Consider the following 27247-nt stretch of genomic DNA (forward strand, 5'->3'; position numbering starts at 1 on the left):
AAATTAGTTTATGGTCATGTTACAGATCAAAATATAAAGTCTGAATATGTTTTTATCTTCAAATAATGAGATAGGAATTGCAATTACCAAAAATTGGTAATTTATGTTGTCTATCTGCACTATAACAGCCCTGTATCGCACCAAGTCCCGTTCATCCATCAGCCCTGTGCTTGCTGACCTACATTGGCTCCCAGTCCAGCAACACCTCGATTTTAAAATTCTCATCCCTGTGTTCAAATCCCTCCCTACCTCGCCCCACCCTATCTCTGTAACCTCCTCCAGTCCTACAACCATCTGAGATCTCTGCGCTCTTCCAATTCTGGCCTCTTGTGCATCCCTGATTTGCATCTCTCCACCATTGATAGCCATGCCTTCAGTGGCCTTGGCCCTAAACCTCTCTGCCTCTCTATCCCATTCCTCCTATAAGTCTCTCCTTAAAACCTACCTCTTTGACCAAGCTTTTGGGCATCTGTCCTAATATCTTCTATGTGGCTCTGTGTCACAGAGCAGTGGTGTGCAATAAATTTTTAGGCCACTTCACAGATACACAGGTCCTTCTACTGTGTCAGCTGTGGCTTAGTTGGTAGCACTCCCACCTCTGAGTCAGAAGCTCGTGGTTTCAAGTCCCACTCCAGAGACTTAAGCACAGTAGGAGTGAAGGAGTGCTGCATTGTCGGTGGTGCCATTTTTTGGATGAGATGTTAAACCGAGGCCCTGTCTGCTCTCTCAGGTGGATGTAAAAGATCCTATGGCACTATTTTGAAGAAGAACAGGGGAGCTCTCCCCAGTGTTCTGGCCAATATTTATCCTTCAAGCAACATCACTAAGAACAGTTATTATCACATTGCTGTTTGTGGGACCTTGCTGTGCCAAAAATGGCTGCCACGTTTCCTACATTGCAACAGTGACTAAACTTCAAAAGTACTTCACTTGCTGTAAAGCGCTTTGGGATGTCCTGAGGTTGTGAAAGGCGCTATATAAATGTAAGTCTTTCTTTTAGAGTCATAGAGTCATAGAGTAATACAGCACAGATAGAGGCCCTTCGGCCCATCGTGTCCATGCCGGCCATCAAGCCCTGTCTAATCTAATCCCATATTCCAGCATTTGGCCCGTAGCCTTGTATGCTATGGCATTTCAAATGCTCATCCAAATGCTTCTTAAATGTTGTGAGGGTTTCTGCCTCCACAACCCTTTCAGGCAGTGAGTTCCAGACTCCAACCACCCTCTGGGTGAAAAAGTTCTTTCTCAAATCCCCTCTAAACCTCCCTCCCTTTACCTTGAATCTATGCCCCCTAGTTATTGACCCCTCTACTAAGGGGAAAAGCTCCTCAGCATCCATCCTATCTATGCCCCTCACAATTTTGTACACCTCAATCATGTCCCCCCTCAGCCTCCTCTGCTCCAAGGAAAACAAACCCAATCTGCCCAGTCTCTCTTCATAGCTGAAGCGCTCCAGCCCTGGTAACATCCTGGTGAACCTCCTCTGCACCCTCTCTAACGCGATCACATCTTTCCTGTAGTGTGGCGACCAGAACTGCACACAGTATTCCAGCTGTGGCCTAACCAGTGTTTTATACAGCTCCATCATAACCTCCTTGCTCTTATATTCTATGCCTCGGCTAATGAAGGCAAGTATCCCATATGCCTTTTTTACCACCTTATCCACCTGTTCCGCCGCCTTCAGGGATCTGTGTACCTGCACACCCAGATCCCTCTGACCCTCCGTCTTGCCTAGGGTCTTACCATTCATTGTGTATTCCCTTGCCTTGTTAGACCCCCCAAAGTGCATCACCTCGCACTTTTCCGGGTTAAATTCCATTTGCCACTGTTCCGCCCATCTGACCAACCCATCTATATCGTTCTGCAGACTGAGGCTACCCTCCTCGCTATTTACCACCCTACCAAATTTAGTATCATCCGCGAATTTACTTTTCTTTTTCTTCTATATTTTTGTGAAGTGTGAGAGGTTGCAACCCATATTGCATTATTTGAGGGGGCTGCTCCTCAATTTTGGGTTGTATTGCAGCCCTGCACTCCTGACCTTTGGTCACCTGGTGGGGAAGGAAGGGAGGGGGTGGGGGGAAGAAGGGCAAGTTGAAGGACCTTCTCGTGGGTCTGCTACTGGGCCTACCAAAGGTGGCCAATCACAGGTCCAGCATGGACAAGGCCTATTGGGGTGGTTGCTCTGGCTTCCTGCCTCTCTTTCATGCCTTGGCCGTGCCTGGGTGGCCCTGGAGTAGGAGCATACAGTGTCTACTGATATGCTCAAGGCCATCTACGGCCAATGGGTACCGCAGAATATAGATTGTCTGATAGACACAGATACTACTATAATGATTTAGTTTATAAGTTTATTTTTGGTTTTTTTCAAATTAGATTTTATGTTTGAATTGTTCTATTATTGTGCCTCCTCACAAGGGGGCACTTGCATGTTTGGTTTCCTGATAATGACCGGCACAGGCACAAGGGGCCGAATAGCCTCCTTTGGTGCTAATTCTGTGACACTGGGATTATGGATCAACCAAAAATGGCATTTTTCTCAACTGTTTTGAAAGGGAGGTGCAAGGGGAGCTTGAAAAAAATATAGGCCCGGATTTTGCGGTCAGCGGCGAAGGGACATTGCTTTCCGCTGACCTCAAAGAAAGCCGTCCACAAAGAGCTAGCGGGCTCTGTTTCATTGATTTCCCCTATTACAATGTCAATTTCAATCTGCCGCCATTTATAGGGGATCTGTGGTGTCCAGGATCAGTGGCGTCATCAAGCAGGCTGAACAGCCAATCAGATTGAAGAATTCTTATAGACAACAAACCCGGAAGTAAAAAGCACTGATTATCATTTACTTTTTATTCATTTTACAGAGTGAAATAAAGATTAGAACATCCACATGGGATTAAGGTAGAAGCTGAAATATTATAAACAAACTTAAAACAAAATAATTTTTATTATTTTAAAACTCTATGGAATTTTTACCATGGAATGGATGGAATAACACACCACACTTATAATATTAGTTTTTCAGGGCCAGAGAGGTGGTTCAGCAGTAATTATGACTTAGTACACCATTAAAAACTCAGTTACACCTCATTCAACAAGGCTTAACTTTTTCAATGGTTTTTACAGTGAGAATACTGCGTAAAAAGCTGAGGTTCATGCCAAATTACTGATTCTGTGTTAATTGATTCTGCGACGACTGCAACAGCGCAACTGTGGAGGAGCGAGGTATCACTGACAGCAACTTCCAGATTTCCGCGTTTAACTAGGCAAGTGCAGACAGCAAAGGTTGCTGTCAGTTTTACACAATAATGACGGTGAGCGCTGACAGTTTTACCATCAATACAACTGCAAATTCCAGTCCCATACTTTCTACACTAACCTATTTGCAGATAGCAAATGCAATAATGCATTTTTCCAAAGTCCCTGCTCATCTACTGGTCAAGTGGAAAAAGAAAAGAAAGACTTGTATTGAAACAACACCTTTCACGATCTCAGGACGTCCCAAAGTACTTCACAACCAATTAAGTACTTTGAAGTGTAATCACTGTTGTAATGTAGGAAACATCACACCCAATTAGCACACAGCAAGAAAGAAAGACTACCAATTCTATAGCGCCTTTCATGCCTCAGGACGTCCTAAAGCACTCTAAAGCCAATTAATTATGTTTTTGAAGTGTAGTCACTGTTGTAATGTAGGAAACATGGCAGCTAAATTGCACTCATCTAGGTCCCATATACAGGAATGAGATAATGATCAGATAATCTGTTTTTAAGTGTTAGTTGAGGGATGAATATCAGCCAGTGGGATCTTTTACGTCCATCTGAGAGGGCAGACAGGTCCTCAGTTTAATGTCTTATCCAAAAGATGGCGCCTCCAACAGTGCAGCACTCCTTCAGTACTGTACTGGAGTGTCAGCCTAGATTTTGTGCTCAAATCTCTGGAGTGGAGCTTGAACAAGCAACCTTCTGACTCAGGAGTGAGACCGCTACCCACTGAGCCAAGGCTGACACTTGTGGAAAGGATGTCAATGTTTTGACCTTTTTGTACTTTACTTGTAAATACTGCATCGTATATGTCCCTCAGGCAATAGTTCATACTTTTGTTTCTATGATTATACCTTATATTCATCCACTTGAGCAGGGAGTCTGTAACTGCAGGCAAGCCAAGCGAACTCTGTCAGTGTTATAATAAATATTTCTATCAGGCCGATATTAAAGTACTGTCGCTAATGTGCTTTCATACCGTATAACCCAGTGGTATTTTTTGTCGAGCAGCTGTTTTTGAAAACACATTTTATTGATCAGTTAGTCTTCATATATCTTGTGGACTGTCTGTGCTAAAGGAACACTTGGACCATATTGCTGAAGAAACCTTTGCCCACTTCAGGGAATGAAGATTAGCCATATGATTTGGGTAACACACAACACTCACTTTTAATATAGGTCAGTGTTGTTTCTGAGATAAATCTGGAAAGAACACTGGCACCAGTACTGGGACAGGAGGGAGCTGTTCCGTTGGGACGGGCTTCACTTGGCCAGTGCTGGGACTAGAGTCCTGGCGGATCATATAACTAGGGCTGTAGAGAGGGCTTTAAACTAACTAGTGGGGGGGAGGTTCCTAGAGAGCAAATAATAAAAATGACAACAGAGAAGGTCAAAGACTTAGGTAGCAGTGGGGAAATTAAAAACCAGAGCGTGTCAGGAAGGGGTAGAAGGTGTGGAGTAAAAGGTAAAGTAATAAAAAGGGCAATAGCAGGAACTAAGTGTCACAAAACATATTTGAAAGTTCTCTATCTGAATGCACGTAGCATTCGTAACAAAATAGACGAGTTAAAGGCACAAATAGCTACATATGGGTATGATCTTGTGGCCATTACAGAAACATGGCTGCAGGGTGACAATGCCTGGGAATTAAACATACCAGGTTATTTAACAATCAGGAAGGACAGGCAGGAAGGAAGGGGAGGTGGGGTGGCTATGTTAATAAAGGAAGGAATCACTGTAATACAGAGAAATGATATTGGGTCAAAGGATCAGGATAATGAAACAGTTTGGGTGGAGATAAGGAATAATAAGGGGAAAAAAACACTAGTGGGTGTAGTATATAGGCCTCCGAACAGTCGCAACTCGGTTGGACGGAGTATCAATCAGGAAATAGTTGAGGCTTGTAATAAGGGAACATCTATAATTATGGGGGATTTTAACTATCATATAAATTGGACGAATCAAATTGGGCAGGGCTGCCTTGAGGATGAGTTCATTGAGTGTATTAGGGATGGGTTTCTTGAGCAGTATGTAACTGAACCAACCAGGGGGCAAGCAACCTTAGATCTGGTCCTGTGTAACGAGACAGGATTAATTAAAAATGTCCTAGTAAAGGATCCCCTTGGAATGAGTGACCATAACATGGTTGAATTCCATATTCAGTTAGAGGGTGAGGAGGCTGTATCTCAAACAAGCGTGCTAAGCTTGAATAAAGGAGACTATGAAGGTATGAGAGCGGAATTGAGTAAAGTGGATTGGGAAAATAGGTTAAAGGATAAGACGATACATGATCAGTGGTGTACATTTAAGGAGTTATTTTACAAATTCCAAAAAAAGTATATTCCACTGAGAAAAAAAGGGTGTAAAAGAAAAGACAGCCATCCGTGGCTAAGTAAAGAAATTAAGGATAGTATTCGACTAAAAACAAGGGCATATAAGGTAGCCAAATCTAGTGGGAGGATAGAGGATTGGGAAAACTTTAAAAGACAGCAAAAAATAACAAAAAGATTGATTAAGAAAGGGAAGATAGATTATGAAAGTAAATTAGCAAAAAATATAAAGACAGATAGTAAGAGTTTTTATAGTTATATAAAAAGAAAAAGGGTGGCTAAAGTAAATGTTGGTCCCTTAGAGGATGAGACCGGGAAATTAATGGTGGGAAATATGGAGATGGCAAAAACACTGAATGAATATTTTGTATCAGTCTTTACAGTAGAGGACACCAAGAATATTCCAACACTTGACAAGCAGGGGGCTATAGGGGGGGAGGAGCTAAATACGATTAAAATCACTAAGGAAGTAGTACTTGGTAAAATAATGGGACTCAAGGCGGATAAATCACCTGGACCTGATGGCTTACATCCCAGGGTTTTGAGGGAAGTGGCGGTAGGGATTGTGGATGCATTGGTAATAATCTTCCAAAACTCCCTGGACTCAGCAAAGGTCCCGGCAGACTGGAAAACTGCTAATGTAACACCCTTATTTAAAAAGGGTAGTAGACAGAAGGCTGGAAACTATAGACCGGTTAGCCTAACATCTGTGGTAGGTAAAATTTTGGAGTCCATTATTAAGGAGACAGTAGCAGGACATTTGGATAATCATAATTTAATAAGACAAAGTCAGCATGGTTTTATGAAGGGGAAGTCATGTTTGACAAATTTGCTGGAGTTCTTTGAGGAAGTAACATATAGGGTGGATAAAGGTGAACCAGTGGACGTAGTGTATTTAGACTTCCAAAAGGCATTTGACAAGGTGCCACACAAAAGATTATTGCTTAAGATAAAAAATCACAGGATTGGGGGTAATATTCTGGCATGGATAGAGGATTGGCTATCTAACAGAAGGCAGAGAGTTGGGATAAATGGTTCATATTCAGATTGGCAATCAGTAACCAGTGGTGTTCCGCAGGGGTCAGTGCTGGGTCCCCAACTCTTTACAATCTATATTAACGATTTGGAGGAGGGGACCGAGTGTAACACATCAAAGTTTGCAGATGATACTAAGATGGGAGGGAAAGTAGTGAGTGAGGAGGACATAAAAAACCTGCAAGGGGACATAGACAGGCTAAGTAAGTGGGCAGAGATTTGGCAGATGGAATACAATACTGGAAAGTGTGAGGTTATGCACTTTGGCAGGAAAAATCGTAGAGCAAGTTATTATCTTAATGGCAAGAAACTTGAAAGTACTGAAGTACAAAGGGATCTGGGGGTCCTGGTGCACGAAACTCAAAAGGTTAGTATGCAGGTGCAGCAAGTGATTAAGAAGGCCAATGGAATGTTGGCTTTCATTGCTAGGGGGATAGAATATAAAAATAGGGAGGTATTGCTTCAGTTGTACAAGGTATTGGTGAGACCGCACCTGGAATACTGCATACAGTTTTGGTGTCCATACTTAAGAAAGGACATACTTGCTCTCGAGTCAGTACAAAGAAGGTTCACTCGATTAATCCCGGGGATGAGGGGATGGACATATGAGGAGAGGTTGAGTAGATTGGGACTCTACTCATTGGAGTTCAGAAGAATGAGAGGCGATCTTATTGAAACATATAAGATTATGAAGGGGTTGGATCGGGTGGATGCAGGGAGGATGTTCCAGATGATGGGTGAAACTAGAACTAGGGGGCATAGTCTTAGAATAAGGGGCTGCTCTTTCAAAACTGAGATGAGGAGGAACTACTTCACTCAGAGGGTGGTAGGTCCATGGAATATGCTGCCCCAAAAAGCTGTCGAAGCTACATCATTACATAAATTTAAAACAGAAATAGACAGTTTCCTAGTAGAAAAGGGAATTAAGGGTTACGGGGAGCGGGCAGGAATTTGGACATGAGTCTAGGTTCGGATAGGTCATGGCCCTGTGGGTAGCGGAGCGGGCCCAGGGGCCGTGTAGCCTGATCCTGCTCCTGTTTTCGTGTGTCAAATGCTGTTAGATTCAGGAGATAGTCCTGTCATAGTGGATTGGCGGTTAGGATCAGATCAGCCATGATCTTATTGAATGGCGGAGCAGGCTCGAGGGGCCAATTGGCCTACTCCTGCTCCTATTTCTTATGTTCTTATGTTCTTATAACAGGATTGGATGTGCGTAGGATCCTGGCAAATCCCTTAAAGGGGATCGGTGCTGTTACCCGGTAAATGAGGTGATGAGGTTGGGGCTTCTGTGAATTCCATGTAATTACAAGTAGACATTTACGACCATTCTTCGTGCTTCTTTGCCGCCTTATCTATGGATAAGTGGGTCAGAGTCTGATTCATCACAAGTCAGAAAAGCAGATGATGGCACTTTGTAGCCTTTATCTGTTGCAGCATTGGCCAATAGCAATGGCGGCAGCTACTGGAGACACAAGTATCATTTTCTTTACCCAGACGTAGTACTTACTGATTACTGGGCAGTAGAGAAAGGAATGTATTCATTATTTTGTACAAAATCGCAAACATTTAAAAAATAACAGACGGGTAATTTGGAGTTTCTGTAATAAATATAGAACATTGTTTAAAAAAAACTTTTGATCATATAAAAGCTATTGCTGCTTTTTTTTATGTTTGCCATTTTTATTCTAATAATCCAAACTGATTATTTTTTTTCAGCAGAGATTTAGAAAGGATGATCTGCAAAGTCTGAAATAAGTCAGAAAACACAGCAACTGGAAAAAAAATCTAGATTCAGGTTCATTGCAGTGGGAAATGCCAGTGCTGTGGATTAAATAGAACCCATTCCCTCAGTCAATACCCAGTCTTGCCCTGATTGGATTTAGCAGAGCCCAGAGACATAATAAACCTTCTTTTACTTGCCCCTACCATGCAGATTGATCTGAACCTCAAGAGTGTACTCATATTTGCCCATGTTGTGAACTCTTCCATTTTGTGTACACCTGGAACCCTCATGGCTTCTTTGGTGAGTCTGCCAATAGTATCAATTTGTGGCGAATTACATACAATTTGTGCTTTTTTGTCCAGCGACTAGAGCAGAAAATCTAGGCTGACACTCCCAGTGCAGTATTGAGGGAGTGCTGCACTGTCGGAGGTGCCGTCTTTCAGACGAGACATTAAACCAAGGCCCTGTCTACTCTCTCGGGTGGAAGTAAAAGAACGCAAGGCACTATTTCAAAGAAGAGCCTCAACCAACAGCACTAAAAAACAAAGTATCTGGTCATTATCACATTGCTGTTTGTGTGAGCTTGCTGTGTGCAAATTTGCTGCTGTGTTTCCTACATTACAACAATGACTACACTTCAAAAGTACTTCATTGGTTGTAAAGCACTTTGAGACGTCCTGAGAAAGGCCCATTCTTCTTCCTTTGTGGACTCATATCCAATAGTAATTGACTGGAGACTTCCCCAATACAAAAGCAAAATATTGCAGATGCTGGGAATCTGAAATAAAAACAGAAAATGTTGGAAATACTCAGCAGGTCAGGCAGCATCTGTGGAGAGAGAAACAGAGATTTTCCAAACTTAATTTTTGTGGATTATAGTTTCTAGGGTCTCTGTTGTGTAATTTGAATTTATTAAAGAGTAAGTCATGGCAGCACAGCTTGGCCCGTGGAATGCTCCTCCTACACTATGTGGGAAATCAGGAACACTTCCTGTGTCCCTGACGACCATGTGTGCGGGAAGTGTATCCAGCACCATGTGTGCAGGAAGTGTATCCAGCTGCAGCTACTGACAGACCGCATTGCGGCGTTGGAGCTGCGAATGGATACGTACTGAACCATTCGCGATGCTGAGCACATCGTGGATAACACGTTTAGCGAGTTGGTCACACTGCAGGTAAAGGTTGCACAGGCAGGAAGGGAATGGGTGACCACCAGGCAGAGTAGTAGGTGCAGGCAGTTAGTGCCGGGGTCCCCTGTGGCCATCCCCCTTTCAAACAGATATACCACTCTGGATATTGTTGAGGGGGATGGCTTATCGGGGGAAGGCAGCAGCAGCCAACTTCCTGGAACCATGGGTGGTCCTGTTGCACAGGACGGAGGAAAAAATGTGGGAGAGCTATAGTGATAGGGGATTCTATTGTAAGGGGAATAGATAGGCATTTCTGCAGCCGCAAATGAGACTCCAGGATGGTATGTTGCCTCCCTGGTGCAAGGGCCAAGGAAGTCTCGGGGCGGCTGCAGGGCATTCTGGAGGGGGAGGGTGAACAGCGAGTTGTTGTGGTGCATATAGATACCAACGATATAGGTAAAAAACAGGATGAGGTCCTAAAAGCTGAATATAAGGAGTTAGGAGGTAAATTTAAAAATAGGACCTCAAAGGTAGTAATCTCAGGATTGCTACCAGTGCCACGTGCTAGTCAGAGTAGAAATAGAAGGATATTTCAGACGTGGCTAGAGGAATGGTGCAAGGGGGAGGGATTCAAATTCCTGGGACATTGGAACTGGTTCTGGGGGAGGTGGAACCAGTACAAACTGGACGGTTTGCACCTGGGCAGGACCGGAACTGATGTCCTAGGGGGAGTGTTTGCTAGTGCTGTTGGGGAGGGTTTAAACTAAAATGGCAGGGGGTTGGGAACCTGTGCAGGGAGACAGAGGAAAGGAAAGCAAGGATAGAAACAAAAGACAGGAAGGAGAAAAGCAAAAGTGGAAGGCAGAGAAATCAAGGGTGTATAGATGTAAACAGATATGATATAATTGGGATTACAGAGACATGGCTCCAGGGTGACCAAGACTGGGAATTCAACATCCAGGGGTATTCAATATTCAGGAAGGACAGGAAAAAAGGAAAAAGAGGTGGGGTAGCATTGCTGGTTAAAGAGGAGATTAACACAACAGTAAGGAAGGATATTAGCTCTGATGATGTGGAATCTGTATGGGCAGAGCTGAGAAATACCAAGGGGCAGAAAACATTAGTGGGAGTTGTATACAGACCCCCCAAACAGTAATGCTGAGGTTGGGGATGGCAGGATGGCATTAAATGGGAAATTAGAGCTGCGTGCAATAAGGGCACAGCAGTTATCATGGGTGACTTTAATCTACATATAGATTGGGCTAACCAAATTAATAACAATACTGTGGAGGAGGAATTCCTAGAGTGTATACGGGATGGTTTCCTGGACCAATATGTCGAGGAACCAACTGGAGATCAGGCCATCTTAGACTGGGTATTATGTAATGAGAAATGATTAATTAGCAATCTTGTTGTGCGAGGCCCCTTGGGGAGGAGTGATCATAATATGATAGAATTCTTCATTAAAATGGAGAGTAAAGTCGTTGACTCAGAGACTAGGGTCCTGAATTTGAATAAAGGAAACTACAATGGTATGAGGCACGAGTTGTCTAGGATGGATTGGGGAATGTTACTTAAAGGGTTGATGGTGGATAGGCAATGGCAAACACTTAAAGATCGCATGGATGAACTACAGAATTTGTTCATCCCTGTTTGGCATAAAAATAAAACAAAAAAGGTGACTCAACCATGGCTAACAAGGGAAATTAGGGACAGCATAAGATCCAAGGAGAGGACATATAATTTGGCCAGAAAAAGCAGCAAAACTGAGGATTGGGAGCAGTTTAGGATTCAGCAAAGGTGAACAAAGGGATTAATTAAGAGGGGAAAAATAGATTATGAGAGTAAGCTTGCAGGGAACATAAAAACTGACTGTAAAAGCTTCTATAGATATGTGAAGAGAAAAAGATTGGTGAAGTCAAGCGTAGGTCCCTTGCAGTCAGAATCAGGGGAATTTATAATGGGGAACAAAGAAATGGCTGACCAATTAAATACATACTTTGGTTCTTTCTTCACAAAGGAGGACACAAATAACCTCCCAGAGATGTCGGGGAACATAGGGTCTAATGAGAAGGAGGAATTGAATGAAATCGGTATTTGTAGGGAAATGGTGTTAGAGAAATTGACAGGATTGAAGGCTGATAAATCCCCAGGGCCTGATAATCTACACCCTAGGGTACTTAAGGAAGTGGCCCTAGAAATATTAGATGCATTGCTGTTCATCTTCAAAATTCTATAGATTCTGGAACAGATCCCATGGATTGGAGGTTAGCTAATGTAACCCCACTATTTAAAAAAGGTGGTAGAGAGAAAACAGGGAATTATAGACAGGTAAGTCTGACATCGGTAGTGGGGAAATGCTAGAGTCCATTATAAAAGATGTAATAGCAGAGCACTTGGAAAACAGTGACAGGATCGGACAAAGTCAACATGGATTTACAAAAGGTAAATCATGCTTGACTAATCTACTGGGATTTTTTGAGGATGTAACTGGTAGAATAGATAAGGGAGAACCAGTGGATGTGGTGTATTTGGACTTTCAGAAGGCTTTCGATAAGGTCCCACATAAAAGATTAGCGTGCAAAGTTAAAGCACATGGGATTGGGGGTAAGGTACTGTCTTGGATAGAGAACTGGTTGGCAGACAGGAAGCAAAGAGTTGGAATAAACGGGTCCTTTTCCGAGTGGCAGGCAGTGACTAGTGGGTTACTGCAGGGATCGGTGCTAGGAGCCCAGCTATTCACAATACATATAAATGATCTAGACGAGGGAACTAGATGTAATATCTCCAAGTTTGCAGATGACACAAAGCTGGGTGGGCATGTGTGCTGTGAGGAGGATGCAGAGAAACTCCAGTACGATTTGGACAAGTTGGGTGATTGGGCAGATGCATGGCAAATGCAGTATAATGTGGATAAATGCGAGGTTATCCACTTCGGTGGCAAAAACAGGAAGACAGATTATTATCTGAATGGCAATAGATTGGGAAAAGGGGAAGTGCAACGAGACCTGGGTGTCCTTGAGCACCAGTCACTGAAGATAAGCATGCAGGTGCAGCAGGCGGTTAAGAAGGCAAATGGTATGTTGGCCTTCATAGCGAGAGGATTCAAGTACAGGAGCAAGGATGTCTTGCTGCAGTTGTACAGGGCCTTGGTGAGACCACATCTTGAGTATTGTGTGCAGTTTTGGTCACCTTATCTGAGGAAGGATGTTCTTGCCATGGAAAGAGTGCAGCGAAGATTCACCAGACTGATACCTGGGATGGCAGGAATGATGTATGAGGAGAGATTGGGTCGATTAGGTTTATATTCGCTAGAGTTTAGAAGAATGAGAGGGGATCTCATTGAAACTTATAAAATTCTAACAGGACTAGACAGACTAGATGCAGGAAGGATGTTCCCGATGGCAGGGGAGTCCAGAACCAGGGGTCACAGTCTAAGGGTAAGGGGTAAGCCATTTAGGACTGAGATGAGGAGGAATTTCTTCACCCAGAGAGTGGTGAACCTGTGGAATTCTCTACCACACAAGGCAGTTGAGGCCAATTCATTAAATATATTCAAGAAGGAGTTAGATATATTTCTTAAGGCTAAAGGGATCAAAGTATATGGGGAGAAAGCAGGGACAGGGTACTGAATTTGGATGATCAGCCATGATCTCATTAAATGGCAGAACAGGCTCGAGGAACCGAATGGCCTACTCCTGCTCCTATCTTCTATGTATCTATGTTAAAATTTCAGGTCGATGACCTTTCATCAGGACTCTATTTCTCTCTCCACAGATGCTGCCTGACCTGCTGAGTATTTCCAGCATTTTCTGTTTCTAGTGGAGACTTCCCCAAAACTGTTTCACTTTGGACTCTTACAGCCAGTGGAGAGGAGAGACATTCATCCCATCGATATGGGCTGGATTTAAACCCACATTCAAGAACTGAACTCACTGCCCTGTTGAGTCTCTCCTACATTCCTTTGCAATGGAATAATAACTATTCAGATGTCACATGAATTTTCATGCAACCTCATAAAGCAGATCACCTGTTAATACTTTTGAAACATTTATAAAGTGAGGGGAACATTTAATTCCATTCCTCAATAACCTTTTACAGCTCAGGTGTGACTTTATTAATAATAACCTTGACATCTTCCTGACTGACAGAATATGATGACTAACGTGGACTGTAATATCCATGACACATGTACATACTGTATATGTTTTCTCAGAGGGAAAAACTTGTCACCAGAATGGAAGTAGTAAGGGTGGGTGTGTTGTATGGAGGGGAAACAGAAACTGTGCTCCCATGCCCCCACCCTCATATAAAGCCACCGACCTTGACTGCGTGTTTGGCTAACCCCTAAAGGCCTGCTATAAACACTGATGGCACAGTGCGAAGAGCCACTGCCATTTCTGCATTAGCTTGGTGGACAAATAAACAGGGTCCTCTGAATGTTGGAAAGTCGCCACAAACCTTCTGACATTGCCATGTTTGCTCAGTCCCAGAATCTTTATTTCTCTGAAGTCAGGGACTCACAGACTGAGAATGAACTCCAAAATGTTACAAACTCCAACATATTGATTTAAATTGGGGATTTATTCCTTCTGCTTCCCTTGTGTATCCATACAACAACAACAACTTGCATTTATAGTGCGCCTTTAACGTAGTAAAGTGTCCCAAGATGCTTCTCAGGAGCGTTATCAAACAAAATTTGACATTGAGCCAGTAGGGATAGGTGACCAAAAGGTGGTCAAAGAGGTAGGTTTTAAGGAGCCTCTTAAAAGAGAGAGAGGTAGAGAGGCAAAGAGATTAAGGGAGGGAATTCCAAAGCTTAGGGCCTTGGCCCCTGAAGGCACAACCATGGTGGGCTGAAAGAAATCAGGGGTGCGCAAAAGGCCAGAATTGGAGGAGCGCAGAGATCTGGGGGTTATAGGGCTGGAGGAGGTTACAGAGATAGGAAGGGGCGAGGCCACAGACGGATTTGAAAACAATCCATAATTTTCTACCAGACAGGGGCAATACATTCATTATTGTCTGAACTAGCCATGGCATGTACCTTGAGGCCGATTATCTCCATTTTAAGATGTTTCTCTTCTCCTTTATCCCCTGACTTCCAGGTCTCCGGTGGACCTCATACCCAGCGCCAGTGAAACACAACCCGTTTATTGCAGACCCTTTCACTAAAAGCAGTGACACGAGTTTCCGAGGAGGGTTCGGCTTAGTGCGGGTGAATTGATCCTGAGATTCTGGTGACTATCGATAACGATGCTGATTGCTCCATTTCTGCCTGTCCACCGAATGAATCCCACCCACCACAGTAGTCTGGGTGCCTCCACGAAGCTCACGGTCCCATTAATATGACATTAACTTCGACATTATTGATTTTCATCTAAAAATATTCTCAACAAAAGTGAAGTTCTAGACCCATTTCCCATGGGATAAACCTTACTGTTCCAAAAAAAGATATGCTAACTCATCTGTCGCCGCATCTTTCGAGCGAGTTATCATTTCACCGCCATGCTAAGTCTGAGCTGAGCCCGACGAGAAATATCTCTAAGTAACTTTGCATGACCTTGAGTTCAGAAAGCGACAACAGATTACTGTACCTCAGAACGGAAGTGCGATCTCATCCCTGCATCTGGGAGACAATAAAATATGGGAAGAAAAAAAAAAGATTTATTACACAGAAGCAAGTCACAACACTGTAATCGTAACGTTACGTATTTCGTAGTTTAGTTAGGGGTCAGAATATACAGCTACAGTTTGATAGAAATAGCGCACTCGGCCCCAACTCATCGCATGCAAATATCTCTATGATGAATATAAGCAGCTAATGGCTGTCTTGGTAAAAAAAGTTATATTCTAAAACATTAATTTAACACTATCCCGTTGCTAAGAACGTCTTAAATCAGTATGTATGGGGCGGGGAGTCGGTCAATACTGCCGCAGTCTGGAATTTGCCTTTATTTAAAAACACTCAGCTAATCTTCCGAAGGTTGCCCAGCTCTTATTCGCATGCACCGAATTTGAATTAAAATTCTATAAGAGGAAAGATGCTTTGAATGGGCTCGGTGGAGGAGGTGAGGGGATGGGATGGGGAGGAGGGGGAAATGGGATGGGAGAAGGTGAGGGGATGGGAGGAGGAGAGGGGATGGGGTGAGGGAATGGGATGGGGAGGAGGGGATGGGATGGGGAGGAGGTGAGGGGATGGGATGGGGAGGAGGTGAGGGGATGGGATGGGGAGGAGGTGAGGGGATGGGATGTGGTGAGGTGATGGGATGGGGAGGAGGTGAGGGAATGGGGAGGACGAGGGGAGATGGGGATGGGATGGGGTGAGGTGATGGGAAGATAGGATGAGGAGGTGAGGGGATGGGGTGGGGAGGAGGTGAGGGGATGGGGTGGGGAGGAGAGGGGATGGGATGGGGTGAGGGGATTGGATGGGGATAGGGAGGAGGGGGAAATGGGATGAGGCGAGGGAATGGGATGAGGTGAGGGGATGGGGAGGATAGGAGATGGGATGGGGTGAGGGGATGGGAAGATAGGATGAGGGGGTGAGGGGATGGGATGGGGAGGAGGAGAGGGGATGGGGTGAGGGGATAGGATGGGGATAGGGAGGAGGGGGAGATGGGATGAGGAGGTGAGGGGATGGGAATGGGGTAACGGAGTGGGAGGGAGTGGAGGGGAGATGGGGATGGGATGGGTGAGGGGATGGGGAGGCGGGGGCGATTCTATGAGGAGGAGGTCGCGATGGAGAGTGGGGAGGGAAGAGATCCGCAGAGCGGTTGGAAAACGACAGGAAGGCTGCTTACCTCGACTCCTGGAACGGCCCGAGCCGACAGACTTCATGGGATGCCGAGCCTTGCGGAGTTTACGGTGCCAGCAGCAGAAGAACAAGATGGTAGCGATGGTGGCCAGTAGAAGCAGGAGGAGCAGCAAGATGCATTGGACACTGTAGGGCTTGAGGAGGACTAAGAACGCCGCTGCTATCATTGTACGTGGCTGTGGGCAGTGCCTCTTCTCTGCTGCAACATTACCTGGATGTGAAGATTCAGGGGATTTTTTTTATATAATTCAATGTCTACACCTCATCACGCACTTTATATATATCTCCCAGGAGCTCGGGGGAAGGGCTCCTGATATTTTGGGAGCCCTGCTTCCACTGCAGACAGCCATCCTGGGACGTGTGGGAGAGGAGGAGGAGGGGGGGGGGGGGGAGGAGGAGAATTATTGATTCGACATAAAAGTGGAGGGCACCCGTCCATGACTCAGCAGGATGCAAAGCAGCAGTCTCACCATCGTGCACACTGCAGTCCCCGTGAACTAAAAAAAAACCTCGGGCATAATCTAAAACGTGCCATTCAATTTCCACCTAAAGGTGGAGAGGAGAGACGTGTCGGTTTCACGCTGCCATCGACACGACCCGTGAAATAACAGTCCTCATTTCAGGATGCTCGATCAGAGAGGATGGGTTTGGATCATCAGCATAATAATACATTAAACGCGCAATACAGCAGGGTTTTAGGAACATGGCAGATTTGCTTACAGTTCTACAATGTGACGGTCTCCCGGCCCAACTCTGAAGAATTCTGTTTCACGCCCCCCGCCCCCCGCCCTCACTGATGTCTGACACAGCATTCTCACAGCAACGCCAAGACTTGGTGTGAAACCGGGAGATGCTGCATTTAAAAGCGACGCATTGCACAGTCCGTTTAACCCTTGCAGCAGTGAAGGGGAATAGCCAAACCGAAGCAAATTTTTTTTTTTTAAACCCTTTGATAACAGGATTACATTTCAATCTCATTTACCCTTGCCAAACGAGAACTCGGCGTTGAACAGTTTTGCTTACGGTATGTGACAGCAAACGTTGGGGTCAGCTGGAGAGATGAACTTCTCAGAGGGGTTTATGTTTTGGATAAAACGTGACTAGAAACAGTTGAAGTTGTGTGTTATGCAGTACAAGAACGGAAAACCAAAAGGCTTGGTCTAGTCACCAAAATGTCTAGTTACGCCCACTTGTTAATTCCACCCAAAATAAATAGATTGTTGCTAATTTTTGCAGACATAGAATTACATCGAAATTACAACACAGAAACAGGCAATTCGGTCCAATCGGTCTATGCCGGTGTTTCTGTTCCACAGCAGCCTCCTCCCACTCTATTACATCTCACCCTATCAGCAGAGCCTTCTATTCCTTTCTCCTTCAGATACTTACCTACAGACGTAATAATGATATCTGGTAACTGAATTTCAAGAACAGGAAACTTTAGTCACTTGGTTATTTGAACCTTGCTCACCTTCATCCATTCCCTACTAGAAATGAAACAAATCTAATTGTGTCACAGAGAACGGTTACAGCTAAAGGCATCAAGGACTCTGACAGAGGACAGTAGGAACAGGAAGAGGCCATGCAGCCCCTTGAGCCTGTTCCGTTATTCAGTTAGATCCTGGTGGATCTGTATCTTAACTGTATGTTACTTGTACTTCTTGCAATTTAGTATACTGTATTCGCTGCTCACGATGCGGTCTCCTCTACATTGGGGAGACCAAACGCAGATTGGGTGACCGCTTTGCGGAACACCTCCATTCAGTCCATAGGGGTGACCCGAGCTTCTGGTCGCCTGTCATTTTAATTCACTGCCCCATTCCCACTCGGACCTCACGGTACTCGGGCTCTTGCATTGTTCCACGGAAACCCAGCGTAAGCTCGAGGAACAGCACCTCATCTTCCGATTAGGCACTTTGCAGCCTTCCGGACTCGATATTGAGTTCAACAATTTCAGATCATAACCTCAGCCCCTGTTACATTTTTACATATTTTTTATCCACACCTTTGTTTTTGCCCTTCCCCCTTTTTTCCTCTCCCACATGGCAGCTGTCTCCCATTCTGCCAGCACATTTCACACCTAATCTAGAGCTGTCTTTTGTCTCTCCACTAGTCCTATCACCATCTCGTCTTGTTTTGAATACCTCTTAATGTCTCTTCACTTCTCTTTTGTTCTCTCATCCCCATTTCCCAGCCCCCAAACTGGCCTTTTAATCTGTTTCATTTCCTGTGCTTTTTCAGTCCTGACGAAGGGTTTTGACCTGAAACATTGACTCTATTTCTCTCTCCAAGGATGTTGCCTGGCCTGCTGAGTTTTTCCAGCATTTTCTGTTGTTATTTCTGTATCTTAACTTCATCTATTTGCCTTGGTTCCATAACCTTTAAAATCTTTACTCAACAAAAATCTATCAATCTTAGTTTTGACATTTTCAATTGACCCCCAGTCTCAACAGCTTTTTAGGGGAGAGAGTTGCAGATTTCTACTACCCTCTGTGTGAAGAAGTGCTTCCTGACATCACGAGAGTGATGTGTCAAACGCTTCACCCTGAGTCCAGTGTGGTTACATCCGACCCCTACCCATGTCAGAAGTTCTTAAAATGTGAGATCATGATGTCCTGCAAAGCTATGCAATGTGTTCAGGTTGCGCTGCCATAGTTACTCCAGTTGGGAGTACTCCCAGCTCAAAGTTAGAAAGGTGAGATGGGTTTAAGCCCCATTCCAAAGGCATAGAGAGCACCTTAATGGAGGATTATTTAAATACAAATGATGAAGGGTTTAGATAGAGTGAAGAGGGAAAGACTATTTCCTCTGGTTGAGCGTTCAGTGAAGAAGTGTCATCAATTTAAAATTGTCACTCAAAAAGAGAAAAAAGAGGTTAGAAGCAATTTCTTTATGTGCAGAATTGTTGGAGGATGGAATTCTTTGCTACATGGAGCATTGGAAGCAGAGACCATTGCATCTTTTAAGGGAAAAGTGGAGAAGCATTTGAAACAGAAGAAGATATGGGGCTATGGACAGAGAGAAAGACAGGAGGTTCAGTTTTTAATTACAGCAGCTAAAAGCTAGCACAATACACTGGGCAAAATGGCCTCCTTCTGTGCTGTAAGTTCTATGTTTCCATGGTTCTTTGAACCCAACAAAACAAATCAAATTATTGGCCCTTGGAAAGACAATGGGTATTTCTCGTGTTAACCCCAGACCATGCAAATCAGCAACTACAACAAATTGCATTTATATAGCACCTATAACGTAGTTAAAGGTCCCAAGGTCCAAAAGCTTGGTCAAGGAGATAGGTTTTAAGGAGTGTCTTAAAGGAGGAGAGAGAGGTAGGGAGGCGGAAAGGTTAAGGGAGGGAATTCCAGAGCTTAGGGTTTAGATGGCTGAAGGCACGGCCGCCAATGGTGGAGTGGTGAAAATCTGAGATATGCAAGAGGCCAGAATTGGAGGAGCGCAGAGATCTCAAAGAGTTGTAGGGCTGGAGGAGGTTACAGAGATAGGGAGGGGCGAGGCCATGGAGGGATTTGAAGGATAAGAATTTTTAAATCGAGGCATTGCCAGACCGGGTGCCAATGTAGGTCAGCGCGCACATGGGTGATGGGTGAATGGAACTTGGTTCGACTTCGGGTATGCGCAGTAGAGATTTAGATGAGCTCAAGTTTACGGAGGGTGCAAGGTGGCAGGCCGGTCAGAAGAGCACTGGAATAGAGGTACCAAAGGCATGGATGAAGATTTCAGATGATTTGAGGCAGGGGCGGAAACAGGCAACGTTGCAGAGGTGGAAGTAGGCGGTCTTGGTGATGGTGAGGATCTGGGGACAGAGGCTCATCTCAGGATCAAATAAGATGCCAAGATTGCGAACAGCCTGGTTCAGCCTTAGACAGTGGCAGCAGGATGTCGAAGACTGACAGCCTATTGCAGCAAGATGGCAATGCCTAAATATTAACAATACACCTTACAAGCTGTGAGAGCTTATTTAGAAGGTCTGGCTATAATATGAAAGATTTACCATGAGACAAATCAAAGTATAGATTGCTTACATCTTAAGTTCTAACTGAGGCTGAACTCCATGGGTCGACCGATAATTGCATCACCCACCTACAATGTTGTACTTTGAAGGTCTACAAAAGCCTTTTTCATCCAAGAACCCTGCTGATTAGCAATCCATGCAAAAAAATAAGTTTTGGAAAGGAAATTTGACCTCGATATTTGTCGAAAATGGCTATTCACGAACATCTGGGTATGTAAATTTCCTTTTCTAGGGTGGCAGCTGCTACCTGAGCAATAACCACACTCTTTGAGGAAGCAAGTGGAGTAAGGGAGTGTCAAGGAATCCGAGAAGATTTGGAGGAAAAGGCTCGTGGGGCTGAATGGCCGACTCCTGTCCCTGTATTACAGACCTCTTGCTATCTGCCATTACCCTGGAAAGTGAACTGGCGTGCAGCTAACAACCGGGTTCCTACTTGCTGCTGGGTTAGCGGAGACATTTGCAGTTAGGAAACTTGCCTAAGGTTTACAGCAGCGACTACTGTGCTGGTGACAGGAATCTGTTGCGCTCCCAGTGAGCAGCTGTCTGAACAGTTCCTCTGTCTGAAAGCTAGCTTCCTCCAAATCTACTTTATTCACAATTGTAAAATAGTAGTTCTATATAATAACACGATAGGCGAACCTCAGCAGATACAGGATCTGACTGTGGCTGTTCTCCCGGGTGTCTTGTCTGTGTATCATGTTCCCCAATGACACTGATGGGGGAATCCAAAACAAGGGGACATAATCTTAAAATGACAGCCAGGCCGTTCGAAGTTAGGGAGCACTTTTTCACACAAAGTGCAGTGGAAATTTGGAACCCTCTCCCCCAAAATGCTGGGACAATTGGAGCTTTCAAGACTAAGATTGATAGGTTTTTGTTAGGTAAGAATATCAAGGGATGTGAAGCAAAGGCGGGTAAGTGGAGTTAAGCCAATCCTGGCCAATATTTATCCCTCAATCAACATCACGAAAACAGATTATCTGGTCATTTATGGGATCTTGCTGTGTGTAAATTGGTTGCTGCGTTTCCTACATTAAAAGAAAGACTTGCATTTATATAGCACCTTTCATGACCTCAGGTTGTCCCAAAGTGCTTTACTGCCAATGAAGTACTTTTGAAGTGTAGACACTGTTGCAACGAAGGACAGTGACTACACTTCAAAAGTACTTCATTGACTGTAAAGCACTTTGGGATGTCCTGAGGTTGTAAATGTTCTCAGCGGGGGCATCGCAGGTTCTTAGCCTGCCCATTCATTTTAATAGTTCTTGCAGTTTGGCACAATGTGCCCTCTGTGAGCAACACTGCCCACTTGGAGCACAGAATTGGTCGATATAAAGTATTAAACGGCCTGAAGTATTAAACGTGTGGCTTTCACTTTAAAGTCGGTCAGGCCAGTAGAACAAGAAAAAATACATTTAAAGTGGATATTAGAAGAAATTTCTTTACTTAAAGAGTGATAAATGTTTGGAATGATCTACTAGATAAGGTAGCGAAATCAAAGATGTTTGGGGAATGCAGCTGAATACTTGGCTGTGAGTTCAAATAATAAAGGAACAAGCTTGATGGGCTGAATGGCCTTTTCTCATCCTTGACCTTTTCTCATGTTCTTAAAACACTCACATTGAGGACATAGGAATGGGAACATAGGAACAGGAGCAGGCCATTCAGCCCCTTGAGTCTGTGCCACCATTCAATGAGATCATGGCTCATCTGTATCTTAACTCCATCTACCCGTTACCCTTAATACCCTTGCCTAACAAAAATCTATCACTAAATCAAAACGAACAACACGCACAGCCTCTCCTAAAAAGGTTCAATATAACATTTACTTCAACAAAGCTTACTCCTGCTTTTCAAAATGATTTGAAGAACATGCTGATCAAAAGGGTGAGAAGAAAAATATTCCATCAGTACAGCAGACTGAAAGGTATTGATTCATCTGGAAAATTAGACACACTGCACATGCTTAGAATGCATAATCCAAATTCCGTCTCTGGGCAAAAATATCAAATCGAAGCCCAGGCTTTTGGGAGAGGGTGAGGCCTTCAAGTAAAAACCTTAATTAAGACATTGAAAGGCATAAAAGATGATTCATGTAATTGTGTTATTGTGAAGTAGGTAATTATTTTTTTTTAGTCATATCCATATTTTAGATATGGCAATTTTAGTTACTGAAAAGAAAATGACAGAGGAAAAGCATTTCGATTAGTTTTTTAAATGAATTTTAAAATTTGATTAAAGGATTTGATGGGGTAGATAGAGAGAAACAATTTCCTCTGGTGGGGGAGTCCAGAACAAGGGGGTACAACCTTAAAATTATAGCCAGGCCATTCAGGGGTGATGTCAGGAAGCACTTCTTCACACAAAGGGTAGTGGAAATCTGGAACACTCTCCCCCAAAAAGCTGTTGAGGCTGGGGGTCAATTGAACATTTCAAAACTGAGATAGATTTAGGTTAGGCAAGGGTACTAAGGGGTACGGAACCAAGGTGGATAGATGGAGTTAAGATACAGGTCAGCCATGTTCTAATTGAATGGCGGATCAGGCTCGAGGGGCTGAATGGCTGACTCCAGTTCCTATGTTCCTAATTTGTAGGAACCTGATGGCCAGATTGTGCAATTGCAGGATGATATATTCTCACAATAAAATAGCAGCTACTGTGTCACACAAATGTTACGTGACAGGTAGAGTTGTGACACCCTTAATACCTGTATTGAAAACATCTATTATAAAGCCACCTGAGTGTAACAGGTATTTCAGACACTCATATAATAAGAGTTACCATAAAAGAGGTTTCTAGAGGATTTTTCAATGCATTTTGAAATGGAATGGGGCAACTCACAAACCAAATTTAGTATTTGCTGTAAAATAGCAGCTATTGTCTGACACCTGATGTGATTCATTCTGTGACAAGCAAGCTGTGATACCGTTAACATTGAAAACATCTATCACAGTGCCACCTAAGGTTGTCACAGGTACTGCAGGGAGTATCAGGAGTTTTGCACAGGACCAGCAGCAACAACAACCTGCATTTATATAGCACCCTTGACGTAGTAAAACGTCCCAAGGCGCTTCACAGGAGGGTGATCAAACAAAATTTGACACTGAGCCATGTAAGGAGATATTAGGACAGGTGACCAAATGCTTGGTCAAAGAGGTAGGTTTTAAGGAGCGTCTTAAAGGAGTTAAAGAATGGTGGAGAGTTGGAGACATTTAGGGAGGGGATTTCAGAGCTTAGGGCCTAGACAGCTGAAGGCACGACCACCAATAGTGGAGCAAAGAAAACTGAGGATGCGCAAATGGCCAGAATTGATGGAGCGCAGAGATCTCGGAGGGTTGTGGGGATGGAGGAGGTTACAGAGATAGGGAGGGGAGCGAGGCCGTGGGAGGATTTAAAAACAAGGATAAGAATTTTAAAATCGCAGCATTACTGCACCGGGAGCCAATGTATGTCAGTGAGCACCAAGATGACAAAGGAATTTTCAATGGAAAGTGCACGCCATGTATCAAATTTAATACCTAATAGATTTTCTCATCTTATTTATTATCCACAGTTCTATCGGTCATTGATTGGTAGAGGGGATGGACATGTGAACTGCTCCTACCCCTCTGCAAATGCTGTTTCAAGCAGCTGGCGGGAGCTGCACCACAGCTCCCTGAATTAGTTTACCCTCCAGTTTTCTCTCACTCTGAGGCGTTGCCTTGTCTTCCATTTTGCACCTCCATCTGATTCAGCTGAGGATGGGCACATCTTGGAAGTGTTCAAAAACAGTACAGACAGCTGGTTAATTCAACAAACAACAGAGAAACCTAAGATGAAGAGAGAAATAAAATACTCATAGCGTGTCCTATACAAACCTGTGGAGCTAGACAGTCTTAAAAAAATTCTATTAAGCCCCTTGGGACGTTTTCCTGTGATAAAGGCACGATATTTGTACAGGTATGGTAGCATAATGGATTTATTACTGGACTAGTAATACAGAGATGTGAGTTCAAATCCCACCATGGCAGCTTGTGAATTTGAATTCAGTTAATTAAATAAATCTGGAATAAAAAAATGCTGTCGGTATTGGTGACCATGAAACTATCGGATTGTCATAAAAACCCAACTGGTTCACGAATGTCCTTTAGGGAAGGAAACCTGCCATTCTTACCTGGTCTGGCCTATATGTAACTCCAGACCCGCACCAATGTGGCTGACTCTTAACTGCCCTCTGTAATGGCCTAGCAAGCCACTTAGTTGCACCAAACCGCAACAAAAAAAACAGTAAGAATAAAACCAGACGGACCACTCGGCATTAATATAGGCATTGGATTCGGAAACGACAAGAGGGCATCCCCCAGCCCAGTCAACCTTGCAAAGTCCTCCACATTAGGACTTAATCTGGGGACTTGAGTCAAAATTGGGAGAGCCTGACATAGTCATACTCACAGAATGATACCTATCAGGCAATGTCCCAGACTCCTCCATCACAATCCCTGGGTATGTCCTGTCCCGCCAGCAGGGCCGACCCACCTGAGATGGCAGCACAGTGGTATACAGTCGGGATGACAGTCCATGACAGGTACAGTCCTGGGGGACAACAACGTTGACTTCGATCCCCATGAAGTCTCATGGCATCAGGTCAAACATGGGCTGATTACTACCTCTTGCCCTCCCTCAGCTGATGAATCAGTACTCCTCCATGTTGAACACCACTGTATCAAAACTGCTGCAAAAAATTACAAGAGAGTAAAACTGGACGGACCATGTGGCATCAACCTCGGCATTGGATTTAGATACAACAAGGGCACACCCACCCCAGCCCACTCTGCAATCTTCAAGGGTGCAGAATGTACTCTGGGTGGGGAATTTCAATGTCAATCACCAAGAATGGTTTGGTAGCACCACGACCGACCGAGCTGGCCGAGTTCTGCAGGACATAGCTGCCAGACTGGGCCTGCGGCAGGTGGTGAGAGAACCAACGTGAGGGAAAAACCCACTTGACCTCATCCTCACCAATCTACCTGCCGCAGATGCATCTGTCCATGACTGTATTGGTGGGAGTGATCACCGCACAATCCTGATGGAGACAAGGTCCTGTCTTCACACTGAGGACACCCTCCATCGTGTTGTGTGGCACTTCCTCCATGCTAAATGGGATAGATTCAGAACAGATCTAGCAGCTCAAAACTGGGCATCCATGAGGTGCTGTGGGCCATCAGCAGCAGCAGAATTATATTCCACCACAATCTGTAACCTCATGGCCCAGCATATCCCTCACTCTACCATTACCATCAAGCCAGGGGACCAACCCTGGTTCAATGAGGAGTGTAGAGGAGTAGTACCAGGCATACCTGAAAATGAGGTGCCAACCTGGGGAAGCTGCAACACATGACTACATGCATGCTAAACAGCAGAAGCACCATGCTATAGACAGAACTAAGTGATCCCACAACCAACGGATCAGATCAAAGCTCTGCAGTCCTGCCACATCCAGTCGTGAATGGTGGTGGACAATTAAACAATTAACGGGTGGAGGAGGCTCCATGAACATCCCCATCCTCAATGATGGCGGAGCCCAGCACGTGAGTGCAAAAGACAAGGCTGAAGCGTTTGCAACCATCTTCAGTCAGAAGTGCCGAGTGGATGATCCATCTCAGCCTCCTGCTGAGCTCCACATCATCACAGAAGCCAGTCTTCAGCCAATTCGATTCACTCCGCGTGTTAAAGGCTGAACGCACTGGATACAGCAAAGGCTATGGGCCCCGACAACATCCCGGCTGTAGTGCTAAAGACTTGTGCTTCAGAACTATCCACGACTCTAGCCAAGCTGTTCCAGTACAGCTACAACACTGTCATCTACCTGACAAAGTGAAAAATTGTCCAGGTATGTCCTGTCCATAAAAAGCAGGACAAATCCAATCACCACCCAATCAGTGTACTCTCAATCATCAGCAAAGTGATGGAAGGTGTCGTTGACAGTGCTATCAAGTGGCACTTACTCATCAATAACCTTTTCATTGACTACCCTCTTACTATTTATATGTTCATAAAAGACTTTTGGGTTCCCTTATGTTAGTCGCTAATCTATTCTCATGCTTTCTCTTTGCCCCACCTATTTCATTTTTAGATCTCTTCTGTACTTTCTGTATTCAGCTTGGTTCTTTACTGAATTATGAACCTGACATTTCTCATAAGGCTCCTTTTTCTGTTTCATTTTAATCTCTATATCTTTAGTCATCCAGGGAGTTCTTGCTTTGGATGCCCTTCTTTTTCCCCTCGTGGGAAAGTGTCAAGTTGGTACCCAAACTAGCTCCTCTTTGAACGTCTCCCATTGCTCATTTACTGTTTTGTCTGCCAATCTTTGATTCCAATCCACCTGGGCCAGATCCCTTTTCATCTCACTGAAGCTAGCCCTGCTTCAGTTAAGTATTTTCACGCTGAATGTTCTTTGTCCTTTTCCATAACTATTCTAAATCTGATGATATTATGATCACTGTTCCCCAAATGTTCTCCCACAGAAACATGCTCCACTTGCCCCACTTCATTCCCCAGAATGAGATCCAGCACTGCTTCTTTCCTCATTGGACTGGAAACACACTGATCAAGAAAGTTCTTTTGTACGCATTTCAGGAATTCCTTCCCCTCTTTTCCCTTTACACTGTTACTATCCCAGTCTATATTAGGATAATTGATGTCCCTCCATTATCACTACTGTATAGTTGTTGCATTTTCCTGCAATTTGCCTGCAAATTTACTCCTTGATCTCCATTGGTCACTGGTGTAATGTAGGAAATGCAGCAGCCAATTTGGCCAATTTGGTACCAAGGGAGTGCGGCACTGTTGGAGGTGTCGTCGTTCAGATGAGACGTTAAACCAAGGCCCCGTCTGCTCTCTCAGGCGGACGTAAAAAATCTCATGGCACTATTTCGCAGAAGAACAGGGGAGTTAT

The 27247-nt window shown here is 44.3% G+C and overlaps 1 protein-coding gene across 1 annotated transcript in view; it reads right to left on the reverse strand.

Moving 5' to 3' along the window:
* Positions 1 to 16574, reverse strand: part of LOC147112348 (uncharacterized) — a 168178-nt gene extending 151604 nt beyond the window's left edge. Inside the window, exons 1-2 of the mRNA XM_085996521.1 lie at positions 16273 to 16574; positions 15070 to 15101 (exon numbers count right to left, since the gene is read on the reverse strand). Coding sequence (XP_085852647.1) covers positions 15070 to 15101; positions 16273 to 16453 — 213 coding nt within the window. The 5' untranslated portion in view covers positions 16454 to 16574. The remainder of the gene's footprint in view (positions 1 to 15069; positions 15102 to 16272) is intronic.
* Positions 16575 to 27247: the final 10673 nt, after the last annotated feature.

Source organism: Somniosus microcephalus, chromosome 9 (genome assembly GCF_052327205.1).
Source record: "Somniosus microcephalus isolate GS21.2 chromosome 9, FLI_Smic_1.0, whole genome shotgun sequence".
Classification (NCBI taxonomy): Eukaryota; Metazoa; Chordata; class Chondrichthyes; order Squaliformes; family Somniosidae; genus Somniosus; species Somniosus microcephalus.